This window comes from Scatophagus argus, chromosome 9, assembly GCF_020382885.2.
Source record: "Scatophagus argus isolate fScaArg1 chromosome 9, fScaArg1.pri, whole genome shotgun sequence".
In the NCBI taxonomy this organism is placed as follows: domain Eukaryota; kingdom Metazoa; phylum Chordata; class Actinopteri; family Scatophagidae; genus Scatophagus; species Scatophagus argus.
The window spans coordinates 6,918,097-6,938,768 of NC_058501.1; the positions used below are offsets into that span (position 1 = coordinate 6,918,097).

Genomic DNA, 20,672 nt, shown 5'->3' on the forward strand with positions numbered 1-20,672 from the left:
TATTTTATGAGGTGTTACATGCACTTGGACAGTGGAATGCTATCAGAAAAGCATGCGGACATTCATTCCTACTCATAGATGATATTATCACTTCTGGTTGCATAGGCTTAGAAATTAAATGCAGGTAAATTATATATTTTGTACAATAAAAAATATGGCAGAAAAAGGTCTATTGAAAATGTGTAAAAGTGTAAAGTTTGTCCTTTTCAGATGTGTTCTCCTTTAATTCTTTCTATCACTGAAATGAATGACCTTTTGGTTTTGGAGGAGGAAGCTTAGTGGCAGGTATCCGCATGCATTTGTGTGTGGGTGTGTGTACGTGTTTATTGGTGGGACAGACTGAAAGAGACTGTGCGGGTGTGTGTCCTGTACATGCATGCATGCGTTTGGTGGATCAGTCAATTGGATGATTATTTGTTTGGATGGAGAAAGACAGGCAGAAAGGAATAAAGAGGGCAGGATTTGGGGCATAAACATTCTTTGTAAGTACAGTCACCTGTCTGCAGGCTTGTGTTGGGTTTTAGTGCACCTGCCCATGATGTCATTCCCAGAGAGATAAAAGCAGTGTTAATATAGTTTATGTCTCAATTAACAAAATATATTTAACAGAAAAGGTTGATTTAGTTCAAGCACCAGCAAATGTGAGTAAATGTTGTTGAAACGGTGTTTGCATACAGTATGCTGGGTGTTCTGTATTCCTAAGGCAAATATTGTGACTCTGGGAATGATAGAATTTCACCATAGGGGTCCTTCCTTTTCTTTTCCATGCCAAAAGCCTAGAAAAGCCTGTATTATCTTCCCATCGCTCTCTACTTGTGTGTGTGTGTGTGTTTGTTTCCAGCCTCTTTGTTTATGGGCTGGGGTTGCAATGGCTAGAAGTGAGTAGAGAAGTAATCTGAGATGTTTTACAGTAATTAGTTGTCTTTGTTGCTTCTGTGGAGACTGCTGCACTGACTCTGAATGGGAAGTGGGGACTGCAAGGGGGTTGGGGGTGAATGTGTGAGTGGGTGGGTAGCAGGGTGGGTGTGGGTCCCTTCTTTTGTAGCCTGCCCTTCTCTTCCTCGCCGTCGAGAGAGGGAGTGGGCTGAGGCAGCTGTCACTTAACATGTGAATGTTCTGAGGGCAGCCCAGGGGTCTTTAGAAAACTCTTCTTTTTTGTCCCCCCACCCATCCCATTTCTCAAGCAGAAGCAGCGTGGAGTTTCTGAGCCACAGTCAGACTCAGAGGAGGGGCTTTGTTGGATGGGAAGGGGGAGAGAATGAGAGTAAAAGCCTGGGGAAGGTAAAGGGGGCACTTTGCTGCCTAGCTGCCCGGCACAGGAGAAACCTGAGCAGCAGCAGCGCTGGTGAGAATGCCACCGCCTTGTCGTTACATGGAACTGGCACAATCTGACCTCCATGTGAAAACTGCTCTTGGCTGGAAGCTGTGGGAGTTCAACTGAGCCGTTGGAATACATTGTCTCCATCTGGGTGCACTATCCCATCAGCGGCGTTAACAAGGAAGGAATTCCTCTATCACAGCTCCCACAACAAAGAAGAAAGGGAGAGGAGCAGAGCTGGTGGGAGGAGAAGTGAAGTGAAGGGAGGGGAGGGGTGCTCTGTGAGGGGAGAGGAGGACATTGTTTTCCTGTGACTGTGGGCAACGGAAAGCATGAGTTATCAGGGCATGTGTGAGTGTGTTTAGAAAGTGTGTTTATATGTGGTCATGTGTGAATGAGTGGACTTGATTGAGTGCACGTTGGAGTTAGTATGCATGTGTATGTGTGCGAGGAGTCTTCAGTTTGGGATGTTGGAGCCGGGAGGCCGTTCAAAGGATGCTCAAACAAAGCTGTTTTTTTTCTCTTCGTGTTGAATGGTGATTGAGGACTGGCTGGATTCCTTTACTCATGCTGTTTGGCTCAACCGTGCTTCTGGGTAAGTGTGGTTCACATAAGCTTCAAACCGCCAAAACTGCCAGTAACCCAGGATTGGCTCAGGGAGAATTTGGTTTTGGACTTTGCTGAAGGAGCCATGTTACAGTGGATGAGTTGTGACTGGGGGATTTTTGTTGCTTTCTATAACCAAGTGAAATATAAAAGTGCAGCAGGCAATGAAATGTTCCGTAACTATGAATGGATCATTCTGATGTAAGTATGTTTTATTTGATTCAACAGTTTGTTCTTTGTAAACAGCCTTTTAGCTTCTTGAAGTTGATAAAAGCATTCACAATTCTGATCCACCTTTGAACATAGCTCAGTAGGCATGGCCATTTTCGGTATTTAGTCAAAGCCATGCTGGTATGATTTAATTCTATACAGTAGCTTGGTGCTGTATGCTTAGAGGACTGTCTCAGAGATGAACATATGACCTTGTGCATTATCCACCCTAAAATGTTATGAGTCTCATGGGTGAATGCACAGCTGCCATCCTTGATTAGAGACCACTACCATGATTACTACTTCAGGACCTCCCCTAACAGAGGCAGACACACAGCAGAGATACAACATCATGGCCTTCTACTTTTATGATTGATGATTATTGTTCTGCTGCTAATTACAAGCCCACCCATGCCATGCATTTTGAAACATGTAAATGTTTCGGCAGAATTCATAAGACAATCATGACGTCTTTTGTATAGCATTTTGATATGCAAGGTGTTTAAAACATATACACATACATGTTCCCCCCATTGGAAAATTTTAAAACAGAATTAGACATATAAAACTATATAATATATTACAAATATCAATCTTAAGTATTAAGTCCTATTTTTAATTTTTATTTCGCCATATGGTGGAGAAACCCTTATGCTATGGTTGTAATCAAATTCATCAGGAAATGGACTGCAGTCATGTATGATAAATCACTGCTGAGAGCAGAGAATGGGTTGGGCTGAATTAAGGGCCATTTCAAAATAGGTTAGGCGATGGGACGGTTAGGTCATTCGCAATATGAGTTAAATGGAGGGGTGGTTCTCTGGTTCCCTTGTTCTCCTTGTAGTTTCATTATGCTAGAAAGCGAGAGTTACAAATCAGGTACCGCCTAAAGGCATTTTGAGAGGGTTTTCCTGGTTTGCTTTTATTGTAGAATAATTTAGGTCATGGTATTGTTATATTCCTGAAAACTGCCAATAAAATCATTAGACTGTCTTTGTTATTTATTTATTTTTTGTATGTAAGAATGTGGTATATTAGCTTGTGAGTGGCCGACTCTACTAGTCATAATAAGGTGACACATTAACATATTTATTTTTTGATATTAAAACCTCCCTGGTAGTGCACCACGTATACTCTAATTGCATAACCATAACATACATTGCTGTGAGATTACTGTAGAGGCAACCGTGTAATTTAGCAAACAACCACACATGGGGTGCAGTAACCAGACACGGCACACCCTCTCTCTCTCAAATTGTTAACCCATGTGAACACGGCCACAAGCACTCTCTCTGCCCTCCTCAGGAGACCGCTGGGCAGTGATCTGAGCTAACTGGGTAATCATTGATCGAGAGGCTGGGGCTTTGTCTGGGCACCACTCTCTGATCTGACTGTGTCCCCTGTGGATCCCCCGACTGCATCATCTGCTCTTCAGAGACATGCATGATGTAGGTAATTACTAGCATAAAGCACAAGGAGGCATCATGTCAAACTAGGTCACTTTTAGATTTGTAGTTATAATTTATTTTATATTTGGGAGACTCAAAAAAATCAAAAAGATTTGATTCTGTGGCAAACATAAGAGAGCTGCTTATTCAACACAAAGTTGTCTGCCTACAGTATGACTGTAACATGTAACTGCACCCATACAATATTATAAAACCACGTCTTCTGTAGTTTTGTAGTTTCAGTAGCTTCTGGAGCCAACATCCCAATTTCCACTTTGATGACCCATATCACAGATCTTTAGTCACCAAGTATTACCTGAGGTGAACTGTGTAATTCTGAATGGATCGGCCCCCCAGAGGGAGAGCACAGCCTCGAGAGCAACCCTCCCTGTGATCTCCTGATGGCTTTACCTCAGCTCCACTAGACCAACATAATTATGTTCACCTTTAACCTTAGTGTCAAAACAATGAAGTCATTGAGCTGAGGTAGCAGCACACATCCTGACACAGTTTGAAATTGTCACTGCCAATGAAAATCTTTCCACTAGTTCACTCTTAAATTATAAACTGTAGTAGTAAGAGAACAATTAGGTATCCTCTATGTTCCCCTTGCTGATTATTTAAAAAAAAATACTTATTTAATTAATTATTTATTTTCCATAAAGATACCAACCAATGAAGGTATGCTGTTGATTGCAGTGCTTATTTCTAGCTATCCCGAACTGCCTCTGTGCCGCCGTATGTTCCTACCCCATGTCACCCCAGAGAAATTAGGTGATGTCTGTGTTTTTATGGCTGTCATTTTTGATCAGATTCCTAATGGGTTTCCCAGGACTGGTCCAAGGCTGAGTTAGAAACAGAGCTGGCTGTTTGCCACTACTCCTCCGTGCCAGGCTCAACAGTTGGATCCCCGACAAGCCTGTCACATTGATTTCTAAGCCCAGAATATTTCAGTTGGTGATGTGAGATAGATGGTGAGCATGTGGTTATGTGCTCTAAAAGAAGACAAAGGGACAGGGAATATACAGGCCAAGTATCTCTGCTGTAGTTCTTTGTGGTTTTCAGTACCAAGAATAGGGCAATTTTGGCACAGAAATTTTGCAAATAAAGAATGTGTTAAACTGGTTAAATTTTGTCTCATGGTAGTTTTCTGAAGATGTAAGCTGTGGCAAGCAGCTACTTCAAAGGAGGGAAACTATGCTTTTGAAGAAAAAAACAGTGGTATATTTTTAGTTTTTCCGAGTAAGCACTTGTTCACTGCACGATGACCCAGAGCTCCCCTTGTCTTATTTTAGGTAGCTGAGGGACCTTCCGCATGCATGGCCGATGGGCCTTGGCTCACCTTTTACCTCACTAGCCCCTGGGCTGAAGGATTATGGGTAACCTCATCAGCCGGCCCAGCTGCCTGGGCCAGAAGTCCAAGCATGTTCGGTCAGATGAGGACTTCCTAAAGGAGTGCTACCAGCGACGAAGAGAGTGGCAACCCCCAGAGCAACATGGAGAGGCCAAACCAGATGTGGCTGTCAAAGACAAAGAAAGCGAGTATGAAAAAAAGGAAAGAGAGATGGAGAATGACACCGAGGCTCAGGAAACTGATCAAAAGAGAGAGGAAGGGACTCATACCCCCATTTCAGACAAACTTCTCCACAGCTCTCCTGCCTCCACAATCAGGAGCACCAGTACTCTAGATAATGCCTGGCACAGCAGCCCGTCTCCAATAAAAACATCTAGGAATGGAACACTAACAAGGAGGACAGTGCCTCCAGACTTTGCTAGATCCCCCTTGGCTCACCCAGACAAGAGTGCTGCTGACAGGAGGGCCAGCTTCCAAAGGAGAGACTCCAGAGAAGGGAGCCCTTGGTCCTGGAAGACCCTGACATCACGAGAGGTTACAGAGGTGACAGAGGTGACAGAGACAATCGTAACTGAAATTGTGGAAGTGACAGAGTATCCATCTGGCCAAAAGGGAGGAGACCCCATAGTGACCAGAACTGTTAGAGTCCTGAATGGTGCTGCAGAGGAACTCGCTGAGGTTGATAAAAATCCAACTTTCAAACACGACAAATATCATGCTCCATTTCATTCTCTCCTCTTCTCATCTGAACTTAAAATTCTCAAGGTTTTGCACCTAGACTCTTTCTTTCAAAGCAGTGTTTTGTCTATAACGTTGTGGTGGGTCTTTTGAAAACATCTATTTTATGATTTGAAACTATATGTGGACTACCTTTATTTTCCAGCTCCAAAGTGATGGACACTCAAGCTCGGACCAGGATTCCAGTCTGGATAGATGGAGGGTGTGTTTCTGTCCTTATATCTGTTCTGCTTGTGTCTTGTGAAAACTGTAAAACTAATTGTGTCTCACCTTGAACCATTTTCCTGCACTATTTTCACTTATTCAAACTAGTAACTTTGTTATGGTCTGTCTCAAGGGAACAAGATCTGCCTTGGCACTCAAGGATGTGTCAACAGATTCTGAGACATTTCTCCAGAACCTAGAAGCTTTGCTCACATGGGTCTGTGAGATAGAAGAGCTCACGGCCAATCAGAAACCCCCATCTTCAGAGGTCAAAGTAGTGAAAGCACAGCTCCAGGAACAAAAGGTCTGTTATCACCCACATCACATCACCTCATTTCTTGTTCCAAAAAACATGTTTGAACACCTGAAAGGTTTACCTATAGAGAGGTCTCCTGAGGTCAGGGGAAAATGCTTAACTGGTTCCTTAATAATATAAATTCAGTTCTATTCAGTGGTAAAAGGGTGGTGTTCATAGCCACAATAAGCTTTTCCTGGGGGCATGAAAAAGAAACAGGGAAGTCTCTCACCTTTCAGCTATAATCACACCCATTGTGAGCTCTTTGGATGAGATGAAACCTGCCTAGCCCCTAACAATGTGAGCTTGACACACGAGACACAGCTTTCTGATGCAAAGGCAGAAAAACAAGACTAGAGCTTCAATAAATGTCAGTTTTTTTGAAATTTTCTTGAAGCTTTGTTTCTCCAAACTGGGTTAAAATATATAAACTTTTTTGATAATAATGATGTACGGTTTTAACTGTTCTTTTATAGCTCTTGCAGCGCCTATTAACAGACCGAAGGCGTAGTATGGACTCTATGATGCTGGAGGGACCTCGGTTGGTGGAGGCCCACCCAGGACAGGAGGGGGAGCAGGCAAAGGTCAAGCTCTCCACTCTCAAACAGAAGTGGGAGGTCTTACAGCTAGAGGCAGAGGAACGGTCAGCTACTTTTACTGGCAATGCCACACTTTCATTTGGCAAGGCTCACTGCATGATACACATATTACACTCACATTACACGCACTTTTGTTGTTGACAGGAGAGCGAGTCTGGAGCTTATTCTGCCCAGGGCCCAGCTCTTCCAGGAAGGAGTAGACAGCTTACAGCAATGGTTCATATCTTCGGAGCAGACCCTAGCTGAACTACGCAATGCAGAGAGAGTAATGCTCCATCTCTCGGAGGCCACAGATCGGGCCAAGGTTAGAAATCTGCACTTGTATGATTCAACTTGATGTACAATGTAGTGAAACTACATTGTGCTATTTGATATTATATAATATTTTGTTATTTGTTATGTTTTCATCTTCTTAGGCTGTTGTCAAAGAGATTCAAGTCAAAACTGCTGACCTTGGGAGAATACAAAAGTCAGGACATGATGTGATGGAAGCAATATCAGGTGATGATCACTTCATATGGTAAAAATTGGTGGGCATACTACAACAAATATATAAATTAATCAAAGTGTATCCTGTCAGGTCTTTTATTGATTTTTAGTAATAACTGAAAATAAAATTTTGGTCTATGTTTGCTGATATGCTAATTGCTTGAATTTCCCTCGGGATCAATAAAGTATCTATCTATCTATCTATCTATCTATCTATCTATCTGTCTATCTATGTGATTTGTCCTGTTTTCAGAGGAGGAAGCCCAGCAGGTACAGGAGAAGATGGATGCTCTGCGTATCCGTTGCTCTGTGCTGAGTCTAAGCAGTCTGGATGTACTGCAGAGGCTGGAGCAGGCCCTGGAGGCCTCCAGTCGCTGTACCTCTAGTCAGGAGGACCTCCACCTGTGGCTGGGCCGCATCGAGAGGGAGCTCCTGGGGGCAGCAGGGGCACAAACACATGCTGGCGATGCAGTACTATGTGCAGCTGAGAGGCAGAGGGTAATGTTCAAACAGAGCCAATCAGATGCTTTAGCAATGTTTTCCAAGGAAAATGGCTAAAGCCTGCTTGGAATGTCACTCGATGTCAACAGATTACCCCACCATATCCTAGTGTGTATATCTATACCCTTTCTGACACCCATAGACTAGGTACAAAGCAGAATGGTTGAAATACTGAAAATATCAATTTTCTATGAGAACAAAAGTTAGAGGTTAGATATAACTATGTAGCTTAGCATAGCATAGTGTAACAAACAGTGTTTATTTGACTCTTTGCTAAATCCCACTCACTCCATCAAGCTGAGAGGGATAGAGTATATCCAGTATGCCAAACTGACTCAGCAGCAAAAACAGGTTAAAAAGATAAAGATAAAACCTCAAGTCTACAGATCACAGTGTAAAAGTGAACCACCACATCACTGGCAAAATAGACAGAAGATGAAACTGTGGAAGTTTCAGTATTATTTAAAAAAGAAGATTGCTAGCACTAAATGTGCCTTCGCGCTTTATCGCCTGAACAAAAGTTTTGCTGTTTTTGGATTTGTTAACTAGCTACCTAGCCAACCAATTGCTTTTCTTATTACTTTACAAGGTTAATTCATTCATTAATGTTTAAGAATTGTATTTTAACACTAAGCATAGTTTATACAGTAATCATATTATTATTTTTAACTTTAATCTTGGTTATTTATGATGCATAATGATTCTACTGCCGGAATGTGCTGCCAAGTGACATTTAATTTCAGATATAATAGTATCATGTTTTTAGTAGGTGTATGCTACAATGCTCTGTATTCTCATCAGCTGGAACAGGCAGTGGTTAAGGAGATGGCTTGGTTCAGAGACACAGCACTGAGTCTCGAAAAGCTGAAAACTATTAATCTGGATCCAGAGCTCATAGCAGAACAACTCTATGAGCAGAAGGTCAGGAAACTATACAAATAGCACTTTCTAACTTATTAATTGAGTAAACTTTTTCCCACTTTAAATAAAAAAAATTACATGTTTATGTATTATATCCTGAGCAGATTTTGGCCGTGGAGATTCTCCAACACAGGTTCAATATTGAGAAGATGGTGAAGATTGCTGAAATCTTGCTGACATACAGTGATGAAGGAGAAACAGGCGATTTGCGGGTATTCTCTTTGTTAAATTTAATGTGACCATTTATTGACAATGTAAAAATAATGTACTTTTAAGTTTTAAAGTATTATTTTTTTATTATCACTATTTTGCTTTCACCTCTCCATGAAGACTCCATTAGAAGCTTTGGAGGAACAATGCAACACCACCTCAGCCACCAATTCCCATGTGGTCCTGCAGCTTGAGCATGCTCAGTCACTTCTTCTCCAGTTCTCTGAGGGACTTACAGAGGTTTCACCCTGGCTTGAAGAAACTCAAACCCTAATTGGCCAGCTCTCCCTTAGCACAATTAGCTATGAGGCATTTCGGGAACAACAGGACCTCTTACAGGTAGAAAAAAAACCTGCCTAACCACATTAGTTTGCCAGCTTTTATCTCTCTCTCTCTCTCTCTATTTTTTTTTCTTACCATCCCTTTTTGTCCAGTTCAACAAAGAAGTCCTTTTATATTTCACAAACTGCCATTATTTTCTTCTGGGTAAATGAGCTCTTCTGTTCAAGTGCAGTTCATTGTAATTATGTAGTCTACTGTAATCTACTTTCTGACAAGGTTACTTTTCCTGTGTCTCATAATGGCATATCATTTTTGTCTGGTATGCCATGAAAAGTGAGACAGTGTGCTTTCTTTCAATCGTCTCCCATATATCTTAAGGATTAAACTAAAATCATTTTTTTTCTGACAAAAGTCTGCTCGCCACATTGTTATTAAACCCTTCTCTTTATCTTTCTTCTGCTAAGGGTCTGAGGGAGTCTATAGCAGAACACCGACCCTTGATTGCACGCTTATGCTCTCTGGCAAAACGCTTGTCAGAACTAAACCCTGTTCAAGGGAACGAGTTCTGTCGAAAGGCTAGAGAGGCTGAAGGGCAGCATGGAGCCATCAGAGACCGAGTCAAACAGACTGCTAATCTACTTGAAGAGTCTTTGCCTCGATTCACACAGGTGAGAAGATAATGCAGAAAATATTATAAGCTCCACACATGTAATATATCACAAATACTCACAAATACACAACTGTATAACTTTTCTTGTACCTATAGCTGAATGAGAGGATGACCGTTATCAGAGAGAGTCTTGACCACCTGCGCAGTCGCATACAGACTCCCAGTTCTCTGCAAGGCCTCACCCCAAGGATCCAGGAGCAGCTGCAGGACAACAAGCACATGCTGGCTGAGCTGTCCAAGCTGGAGCTGGGTCTTGGTAGTGTCAAGACACAGGCAAATGAGCTGCTGGCTAACACCCAGGCAGCTGGTGATGGATCTGTTGGTGCAGGTAATGTGATCATGTTTGTATACAGATATGATATTGTTCTAGCACTCATGGGGCTACAAGTAGCAATGCAGTTTACAGTGGGGAAAGGGCCCATTTTAAGCAATATTTTTGTTAAATCCTTGTGATATTAGCAATCCAGGAACAAGTGTCCAGCCTGTCCCAGATGTGGGATGAGACACATACTCAGGCCCTGGAGAGGGAAAGTTGGCTGCTCAAAGTCTTGGATCTGGCCCTGAAGTTTTGGAGTGATGTCGGTGATGTCACCACTGCTCTCACTGATGCTCAGCAGGCAGTGTTAGATCTTAATGCTAGTCGGACAGACTCCGAAACAATCCGCCAGAGCCTGGAAACCATGCAGGTTTGTCTGGAAACCCTTAAAGGAATCATGCATTGGACTCTCATTGTTAAGACACTATATAACTTTTGCCATGCTTTCAACTTATAGACTCTCAGGGAGGATATTGACAGTTTACAGGGAGATCTGGACACACTAGGCGTTTTGGGAATGGATCTGATGTCAGCATGTGGGGATACAGACAAACCAGATGTCACAAAGAGTCTCGATGAAGTAAGAATTTAAATCTAGATAAAATGATTTTTCAGCTCATGATGTGTTGGTTAACTAATCTTGTTTTACTGTCTTAAAGCTCTATTGTACATGGAACAACTTGAGCAAACTGTGGAATGAATGTCACAAAAAGCTGGAGGACTCCTTACAGATGGCATTACATTATCAAGACACAATGCAGGTGTGTGCCCGTGTACTGTACTGTTGTTATTATGTATATATGCATTCAACTGGCTGTTTCAAACAGTGTTACATCATCCTGCCAAAGACAAACCCGGTTTTTATTATATTTTAGCAGTAAAGTTCAGACTCTTACTCCCTGTTTAATGGTGCAAATCGTGTGAGACAGTAGCCTATTTTTTTTTAAACAAAACAAAACAAAACAATAATAATAAAAAAATGTGAAATATATCCAGTTATGTGAAATGTATATAATAACAGGGTTACATGTTTAGCTCTTGAGAAGAACATTTATTCAGTGTTAAAGTTACACAACTTGGAGCCCAGTGGAACAAGAGCTGATTGATCATACCGCATGTAATTATGCACATTCTCTTATTGTTTTGCTAAAAGGGTCTTTTTGAGTGGTTGAAGTCAGCTGAACTGAGGTCTACTGAAGAGTTTGTGGTAGGAACCGACCTGGAATCAGTCAAAGAGCAGCTATGTGACCTCAAGGTAAGTTCATACACCGAAGAACTCCCATAACCAGCAATGATCAAATTTTGTAATATGTTGGTTACAAAGAAACAGTGCTTTTGGATATGTGACGTAAAAGATGTCAGTCGTGACTACGGCTACCTTGATGTGAGTCTATATTCTGTTTTTATTTTTTCTTTCAGGAATTTAAGCGAGAGCTGTATCAGAAGAAAATAGAGATAGAAAGCCTGAACCATCGCTTTGTGTGCCGCCTGTCTCCAGGGTCAGAGCGACCAGGCTCTGTCTCACCGCTTTGTGACTTCAGACAGCGCTGGGACGGCTTGGAGTCAGAGACTGTCGGCAGACAGGTGAAAATATGCAGATATTATTATGTAGTGTTAGTGTTAGCATGCCACTGTAATCTCCCCATATGCACAAGAAAAAAATATTTTTAGATATTTTTATAATATTTTTTATTTTTTTCCTGTGCTGCCAGCAGCATCAACTGGAGTGTGCTCTGCTGGGTCTGGGTCAGTTCCAAAACACGCTGGATGAGCTGCACACATGGCTGTCTCGGACTGCTGAGCAACTGCAGGGCAGCCAGCCTGTCAGTATTGACCTGCAGACCTGTGAAATAGAGCTGGCCAAACACAAGGTTGGTGTTAGCCTTAATACAATTATATACAGTGACTACCATCTGAAAATAAGTCTGTCATTATACCACTACACTGTCACTGGCTGCAGTGTAATAGGGCTCTTTCAGAACAATAACTTTGTAACTCTTGCATGATAGCATGAAACAGTTAGCCTTGAATGAAAATGACTAACAGTCTTCTGTCTTCTTATAGTATCCACTATTGTGTTTTACTAGTGTCTATATCTTATTGTATATATACATCAGATCCATATATATATATATGTGGAGCCTACATTACACACTGCTCCAATTGTCTGTCAATGATCTGTGTCTTAATACAACAAAGACCAGAACACACTGAACTAATTACATCTCCCAGCAACACATGGTAAATGTCTAACCTTTATGCTTTTTTATTCTCCAAGGTCTTGCGTAATGATGTCATGTCCCATGTTCGCACAATGGAGTCCCTAAACCAGGCAGGCAGAGGGCTGCTGGAGGTTGGGTCCGGAGACAGCCCTCATGGTCTGCAGTCTCGGCTGGAGCAACTCAATGACAGCTGGGAGTTTGTCCGCTGTGAGACTGAACGCAGGCAGCTGGAATTAGAGAACAGACTGAGTCAGGTGAAGAGAGGAAAACAGATCTATTTTGTTACAGTCACAACAAAACACTGCAGAACACTGCACTATCTCACCTATACTGATTTTATGCTTCATTGTCTGTGTATTATTGCGCCCTCTTTTGGTAATTTGTGATTATAAAATCATGTAGAGTTGAGTTCAAATTTAAACTCTTGGTGAACTGATACCCACCTCACTATGGCAGATCTTTGTATTCATTTTGTTGTTTTCTGCAGGTACAAGATGTTACAATGGAAATTCAGGATCTTTTGCAGTGGCTGGAGAACACAGACCTGAGAATGTCCTCCTCTAAAACTATGTGGGGTGTGCCAGACTCTGCCAGTGAAAGGCTCAATGCACACTTGGTAACTTTTAACTCTCAAAATATATAAATTGAGATGTGCAAAAACTTTAAATGCTATAATCCCTTGAAAAATGATGTGCAAAGACTGTCTTTTTCCTTCTCACCCATGAAAGGAGTTGTGCAATGAGATGGAGTCAAAGCTCCACGCCTACACGGATGTGAAGAATGCCATCTACAGGATGCTGGAGAGCAGCAATGTTGTCCGGGGATCGAGCACCGAACACAGCTTATCTATTCTTGAACAGAAATGGGCATCTGTTTACAGCAAAATCCAGGAGAGGAAGGTTATTTGACACTTTTATTTTATTATACTTTTATTACTGTGTCATCCTGTTGATTTATCATTATTAAGTGCATGATAATATCTGAGGGTTGTGCTTTTCCCATAGGCAAAGCTTACAGAAGGGCTGAGTTTGGCTAAGGAGTTCCACAGTAATGTCCAGGATCTTCTCTTTAAGATGAGCAAGTGTGAAGAGTCTATTGGGCTTCTTCCTGCTCCCAGTTTTGTTCTGGACACAGTTTGTACTCAACTGCGAGACCATAGAGTAGGTGTTTCTATGCCCTGTTGTCATCGGTCTATTTGTGTGCTCCACATACACTACAGTTTTGGAGGTATTCACTTTTGGTTCATGAATTGCTTGTACCTGTACAGACACTGATGAATGAGGTGAATGGCCATGGTGAGAAGAAGACCACAGTGGAGAATACAGCCCGTAGACTAACAGAGCTGAGCAGGAAAGAAGACTGTGATGTCATTCATAACCTCATCATGACGGTTCAGGATCGCTACAAAAAGCTACAGCAACGTGCTTCAGAAAGAGGCAGGATGCTGGAGGAGGTCAAGAAGAATGCCAAACAGGTATATCATCTACTCCAATATAAATGGATGACCTTCTCTATCTTTCTCAAACCTTTGTATAATATCTGTTTTAATACCTCATATTTCAGTTTAATGAATCATGGTGCCTGTTAGTGGACTGGATGGCGGAGGTTGAACAGACATTAGACACACATAAAGAGATTGCTGTGTCCCACGAGGAGATAAAACAACAACTGACTGAACAGAAGGTGCAGTAGGAATCACAATGAACGCAACTTAGTTTATAGGCTTAGAATGCCCTCACTGATCACTTATTTTGTAATTAGGAGTTCCAGAAACTTCTGAGGTCAAAGAGACCAATGTACGAAGCTACCTCAAAGAATGGACGCAGCCTTCATGAAAGAGCTCAAACCAGCAACGATAGACAGCATCTTGAAAATCTACTGGCTGAGCTCAAAGACACTTGGGACACCATCAATGGCAAGTCCATGGAGAGGTATGATAAAGTTAGTAGGGACATGTTCAAATTTCTACCAAGCATTAAAAGCATTTTTGAAATTTGCCCAATTTTCTGGTTTGCTTCACTCAGACAACACAAGTTGGAGGAAGCACTGCTGTTCTCAGGTAGATTCACTGACGCTCTCCAGGCCCTGAATGACTGGCTGTACAGAGCGGAGCCCCAACTAGCTGAGGATGTTCCTGTTGGTGGAGACAAAGACATGGTGCACAACCTGATAGACAAACACAAGGTATGGCACCTGTCACACATTAGAAACACAGAATCCATGATAATTTTATATAATTTTTTATGCATCTGCAAAATTAATTTTAATACACAAAATAGTATAACAATTTCTTTATATTAAGTTGCCACATATCCTGCATGGTATGGCATATTTTGTACCAGTTACCTTAACAGTTTCCTTACAGTGTTGTCATGCAATTGCAGTTTCTCTTTAAATTTTTTACCTCCTAGGCATTCCAAAAGGAGTTAGGAAAGCGAGCTGGATGCATTAGGACCCTGAAGCGCTCTGTGAGGGATCTAACCAGGAGCAGCACAGCTGATGCTCACTGGCTGCAGGAGCAGATGGATGAGCTGGAGGGCCGCTGGGAGGCAGTGTGTAAGCTGTCGGTCAGCAAGCAAGACAGACTGGAGGCTGCACTTCAGCAGGTAGTTTTCACAAATAAGAAAAGTGAAAAATCAATGAGCTTTTAAGGCCAGACTTAGCAGGCAAGAACATGATTTTTCCACGCACTGGTCAATTTTGTCATATTGTGCTATTTTGCTTTAGTAATATTTTTTTTTTTTAGCTTGATGCAAAGAAATCTTCCAAAATACACATTTAGGCTTCTCATTTCTGTTCTAGAAATGTGTACAAATTAACACATAGTTATTTAGATAATTCACCTATTTGCACTTAAAGCAATAATTTCAGCAAACGTGTAATACAAAAAGAGTTCTTGTGTGTAAGTAATCATCTGGGGCAGTTTCAAGATGATATAATGATTCTGTTAGAATTGTTATCCATTTTTATCGCTTTTAAGGTCTTGCCTTAATCTATCGATAAACAAGCTTTATGCTTGAATACATTACTCTGTGGAGATGTTCTTTCCACAAATACACAGAGTGAGGGCTGTAGAACAAAGAGGCCACCTGTGTTTAGAGCGGTTCCTAACAAAAACCTCGCTCTCTCTATGTAATTTTTGTCTGCTACTTTGCACAAAACTTTGATTGACTGGTGATCCAGTCAGATTGGCAACCTGACACAGTTTCTATGTGGTTTCATGTCTCCATTATAAACTAAATGAGGGGATGAACTCATGCTTTTGTCCTGTGTTGTTAGTAGCTGCTACTGCTACTTGTTACTGGGAAAAAGGAAAACAATACAGTAGTCTTTATGACAGTAGCACCAACAATAATACCACTTGGAAACATTCAGTTCAGATACTGAAGCTGTCAATATGCAATTATTATTTAAATAATTAAAAATTATGCTGACAGACAAAATGAGAAAATGAGAAGTAGTTGTGTTTTACAATGAATTATGCTATGCTGGAAAAGTCATCATGGGCATTTACAAGTCTCATATGATACCAAAACATAAAAATCAGGTTGCAGGAAACTGTGGTCATCAGCAAAAACAGCAATTGACAGAGTGACCATTTATAAAAAGTGATAAACAGAGGCAGCCTCTATGCTTATCTAAACCTTTACCTTTGTTCTTGTCAGGCTGTGAAGTTTGATGGCCTTGTCCACTCTTTCATGGAACGCCTCACTGAGGCAGAGAGGATCCTGAAATATGGGGTGATACCAGAGGAGGAGGAAGGTTTGCTTGCTTTCTGCAAACAACACAAGGTCAGTATAACATACTTTATCACTCCCTTTAGGGAAAGTCTTCTCCCCTTCTTGTCTGTCTCCAGAGAGGTCAAAGGTCAGGGTCTACTGCAGAACAACAATCTGGTGCTGTTAAGGATTTAATAACTTAAGCAGGTTGAATATTTGCACTCATGTTTGATGCCATGAGTGAAGCTCAATCATTGATATTTAACAATTTAAAAAAGAATTCTAAAAAGAAAACAATAAAAAAAGAGAAATCAACAATGAACCACACATTTGTAATGCATGGAATTTTATTTGTATGCCAGGATAATGGCTCATCATTAAATAATTTTCTTTGATTTGAGAATATGTGTTTTAATGGATAAAACTCTGAATAAATCCTGTTTTTTTCCTGCACCACTAAAGGAATCTATGGGTGCCCTGCAGGCCCAGGCAGTGGAGTTACAGAACATCCACTGTCTGGGTGAGGAGATCCTGTCCTTCTGTCACCCAGATTCCATTATCACCCTAAAATCTTGGATCAGTGTCACCAAGACCCGCTATGAGGAGGTCAGTGCCTCCATGATAAAAATATATATATATATATATATATATATTTTCCTTAGGGACTAAATACAATACATTAAATAAAAGGAAACCATTTGTTGCTATCAGTTAATTACTTATCTCAGTATCTTTAGCAACTTCTAAACTTCTAAATGTAACTTAAAAAACAAAACAACAAAAAACTGTAAAATGATGTCAACATTTGGGAGAATGTGTAGCTAAATTTCCTTTCCCTACTTGTTTTCTGATTAGGTTCAGACCTGGGCTCAGCAGCAGGGTCAGAAGATTGAGGCCAGTTTGGCAGCAATGGAGGCAGAGAGGGAGGAAGTCCAGAGGCTGCTGGACTGGATCTCCTCGGCAGAAGAAGCCCTCAGCCTTAGAGACCAAGAGCCTCTGCCTGAGAGCACAGAGCAGAATCAAGAACTGATCGAGCAGCACACAGTATGGCTTTTCCATATCTATGAGTTACCTACTATACCATCTTTGTAACCTGTCAAATACTAACCGGGAAATGATTAGGATCCGTCTTTAAACACACCAGTTTAGAGCCTTAAAAGAGCTTCCTGTTTTGCTGACAGACAGCAGATCAAACTCGAGCCTCAGCCTCTACAACAGCACCTCTGCCCCCACCAGCCCCATGACACGCAAAGCAAGGCAAAAACTGCAACATCCATTTTTTAATCAAAAATCCTTTTATCTGTGTGGTTACTTGTAGTATTTTCATATAAAAAAGTTTCAAGTTAGCTTAACAAGGGAACATGCAGAATCTTGTCTTATATAAAGTGAATTCTGAGTGATTTTTTTTCTTGAATGTACTTTTGAGAAGCTTTTCATGAGCATATTAAGATATTTATCATTGAGGCACCTCCAACTGGTCTAACATGTTTTGCTTTTAGGCGTTACTCCGCAGAAGTTTCTCAGGTGATCGGGCAGAAATGGCTGGGTGTGACTTTTGGGCGTCAGTACAGTTGCATGTTCTAATCTTAGTGACTACTTGCTAATCACCTATGGTGGCACAGCGTCCATTTGACCTCCATTGTGTGTGACAAGCTTACAGTGTAACGAGGCAGTTGACCCCTCACAGCATATTAAGAAACATCTTTGCTGTACCATGCTATCACTGATCATTCCTCTATGCAGGTATTCATGGAGGAGTTAAATAAGAAGTTTCCAGAGGTTGAGCATGCCACAAGATCCTGCAAGCACAAGAGTGTCTCTAAACAGCAAGTTTCCCCCAGCAAGCGGCCACTTGCAAGTAAGTCACCATGAAAACAATACAGATCACATAATGCAAAAAAGCCAGCATTGTTGTGAAAGATGACTTGATGACTGTCTAACTACCAATGGCGTGTTAAACAGAAGTTAGTTGCCTGACTCCTATGTTAATGTTTCTCAATCCAGAGAGGAGGAGCAATCTGAAAATGCAGCCTACTGTACCGGTTCCCCTGGAGCACCTTGACCCCCACACCCCAGAGCTCAGTCAGCTGGTCAGTCAGTGGCAGAAACTTTGGCTCCTGGCTGTGGCGAGGCAAAAACATCTGGAACAACACCAGCAAGCACTCAAAGAGGTTATTGTCCTTTTGAAAATATACATACATTAGAGGCGGACAAACCTTTGAACATGTTATGAAAGAAATTTAGCTCTACAAAACTTCACTACTTGTGGTATTTTGCATTTCTGGACAGATGGAGGAATTTGCAAACTTTGACTTCAATATTTGGCGAAAGCGTTACATACAGTGGATTAGCCATTTGAAGTCACGGATCCTGGATGTGTTCCGCAGCATCGACCGGGACCAGGATGGACGCATCAGCCAGAAGGAGTTTGTTGATTATGTCCTTGCCTCCAGTAAGACTCACTTGTAATAAATCAGTTTTGCCCCATCTATCACCCAATTTGAGTTACCATAAAATTCAAAAGCATCTGAAACAGAAATCCAACCCAATTAATGTAATTTAAATAAGTACATTTTTAATTATCACTGATTTTGTTACACTGGCACACCCTTAAAACTGTTGGTTATGACAATATCTCCATTTCTTCCCATATTTACCTTTATTGTTTCCTCTACACATTCCTCTACCTCTGCTTTAGAATTTCCTACCAATTCGTTGGAGATGAACGCAGTAGCAAACATCTTTGACATGAACAGCGATGGCTTCATTGACTACTATGAATTTGTTAGTGCACTTCACCCCAGCAGAGACCCCTACAGGAAAACACTAGACGCAGATCAAATCAACGAAGAGGTATGAACAGTGTCTGCATAAGAAAACACACAAATGTGGTGAGATTCATTCAAGTGGTTGATTTATTGTGAAGTTGTTAGACACTCATTACTAAGCTCATTTCTTTGCTTTCTTTAGGTGAGCCGACAGGTATCACAGTGTAACTGCCCCAGGAGGTTTCAAGTGGAGCAAATAAGTGCCAACAGATACAGGGTGAGTTACATTTACACACAATGATTGAAAAATATTTAAATAGCTATTCTTCTTCTGATTTCCAATGAGCCACACAGGAAAAGAAACAGAAAAACTAGATGTACAATATGTATTTTGTCTATTTGCTGCAGTTTGGAGATTCCCAACAGCTGCGGATGGTTCGTATCCTGCGTAGCACATTGATGGTCAGGGTGGGAGGAGGCTGGACTGCTCTAGATGAGTTCCTGGTCAAGAATGATCCCTGCAGAGGTAAACACACTACTCTTAACTTCCAGTGAGTGATCAACAGTGACACATGCTGCTTCCATTCTTGAATTTTAGGTTCTGTTTTCTCTTTGAAGCAATACTATCCTACTGTACAGTCATCAGATATTGTCTGTGTGCATTTAGTATTGTTAAATGACTGAAAAAAATAAATCAAACATGTCCCATGTTCTTATAAATATCTCTTTCTTGTACAGTTTTGATATTTTATCAATTTTTTCTGCAAATAATTTTTACCATTCGATATTGATCTTTTTTTGCTGACTTATTTTGGCAAGTTCAATTATCCTGTGGACACCATCCACTGGCTACAATAAATGATTTAATTTTTTTTTTCTATTAAATTCCCCTGCTGGGTCACCAACAGTGAAAGGCAGGACCAACCTGAAGATCAAGGAGAAGTACTTGTCTCCTGCAGGAAGCACTTCTAAGGCTCTGACGGTCAGCAGATCGAACTCGAGCCTCAGCCTCTACAGCAGCGCCTCTGCCCCCACCAGCCCCATGACACGCAAGGCAAGACATAAACTACAACATCCATTTTTTAAACAAAAATCCGTTTGAGAAATTTTTATCATTGCAAGTTTCACATTAGCTTAACCAGGGAACATGCAGAATCTTGTCTTATATAAAATGAATATTGAGTGATTTTTTTTTTCTTGAATGTACTTTTGAGAAAGATAAATTCTACATGTAGCAGCTTTTCATGAGCATATTAAGATATTTAACATTGAGACACTAACTGGTCATCTAATTGGTCTAACATGTTTTGCTTTAGGCGTTACTCCGCAGAAGTTTCTCAGGTGATCGCTGCATTCGTCCCAGGAGCTCCATTGCTGCTTTGAGCTCTGATCTACAATTTGTCACAACAGGGGAGGACAGTTCTCCTTCACCATCAGGTCAGCCAATCACCTCAGACATTAAGAATGAGATTTGTTTTGCCATGCATCCGGCTGAATTACATATTTCAGTGGATACACAAATATGAAAATAATTTATGACTTGCCTGTTTTCATTCCTGTGCACCCTACAGATGAGGTTGAGAGGTTACCCACCTGATTACCTCTGCCCCTGAGCACCATGTGCGTGCTGTACTGCTGAACCCAAACACAGCCTTGAGGCCCTGAAACGGAGTGATAAGCTGAAGTAATGTGACAGAGGGGCCAAAACACAATGAATCTGTTACATCTGAAAAGCCAATACTGTCGTAAAATTAAAGGGTCTTTAACTTTGAGAAATCCATATAAAGATAATGTCTTCCCTT

The 20,672-nt window shown here is 41.2% G+C and overlaps 1 protein-coding gene across 2 annotated transcripts; it reads left to right on the forward strand.

Moving 5' to 3' along the window:
* The first annotated feature begins 1,071 nt into the window (after window positions 1-1,071).
* On the forward strand, window positions 1,072-18,998 carry macf1b (microtubule actin crosslinking factor 1b). Of its 2 annotated transcripts, XM_046398905.1 has the most exons (35): window positions 1,072-1,913; window positions 4,878-5,614; window positions 5,820-5,876; window positions 6,012-6,182; window positions 6,650-6,816; window positions 6,917-7,076; window positions 7,189-7,273; window positions 7,515-7,759; window positions 8,564-8,683; window positions 8,788-8,895; window positions 9,014-9,232; window positions 9,640-9,843; window positions 9,942-10,173; window positions 10,305-10,531; window positions 10,619-10,741; window positions 10,821-10,922; window positions 11,315-11,416; window positions 11,581-11,745; window positions 11,877-12,032; window positions 12,440-12,637; window positions 12,871-12,999; window positions 13,112-13,282; window positions 13,388-13,543; window positions 13,651-13,857; window positions 13,947-14,066; window positions 14,145-14,314; window positions 14,408-14,567; window positions 14,795-14,989; window positions 16,049-16,174; window positions 16,565-16,708; window positions 16,958-17,146; window positions 17,846-17,960; window positions 18,107-18,273; window positions 18,392-18,554; window positions 18,801-18,998. In XM_046398905.1, the coding sequence occupies exons 2-35, from the start codon at window positions 4,958-4,960 to the stop codon at window positions 18,959-18,961; spliced, it is 5,871 nt and encodes a 1,956-aa protein (XP_046254861.1). In that variant the 5' UTR covers window positions 1,072-1,913; window positions 4,878-4,957; the 3' UTR covers window positions 18,962-18,998. The 2 variants fall into 2 exon arrangements, with proteins under 2 accessions (XP_046254861.1, XP_046254862.1); XM_046398906.1 differs by lacking the exon at window positions 1,072-1,913 and having other exon boundaries at window positions 3,655-5,614.
* The last annotated feature ends 1,674 nt before the right edge of the window (window positions 18,999-20,672 follow it).

Bases quoted from the DNA above. Each gene is read 5' to 3' on its own strand.
- macf1b (XM_046398905.1), top strand. From the start codon at position 4,958: ATGGGTAACCTCATCAGCCGGCCCAGCTGCCTGGGCCAGAAGTCCAAG. The intron at 6,183-6,649 runs GTCTGTTATCAC...GTTCTTTTATAG, and splicing joins CACAGCTCCAGGAACAAAAG to CTCTTGCAGCGCCTATTAAC. The intron at 7,274-7,514 runs GTGATGATCACT...TCCTGTTTTCAG, and splicing joins TGTGATGGAAGCAATATCAG to AGGAGGAAGCCCAGCAGGTA.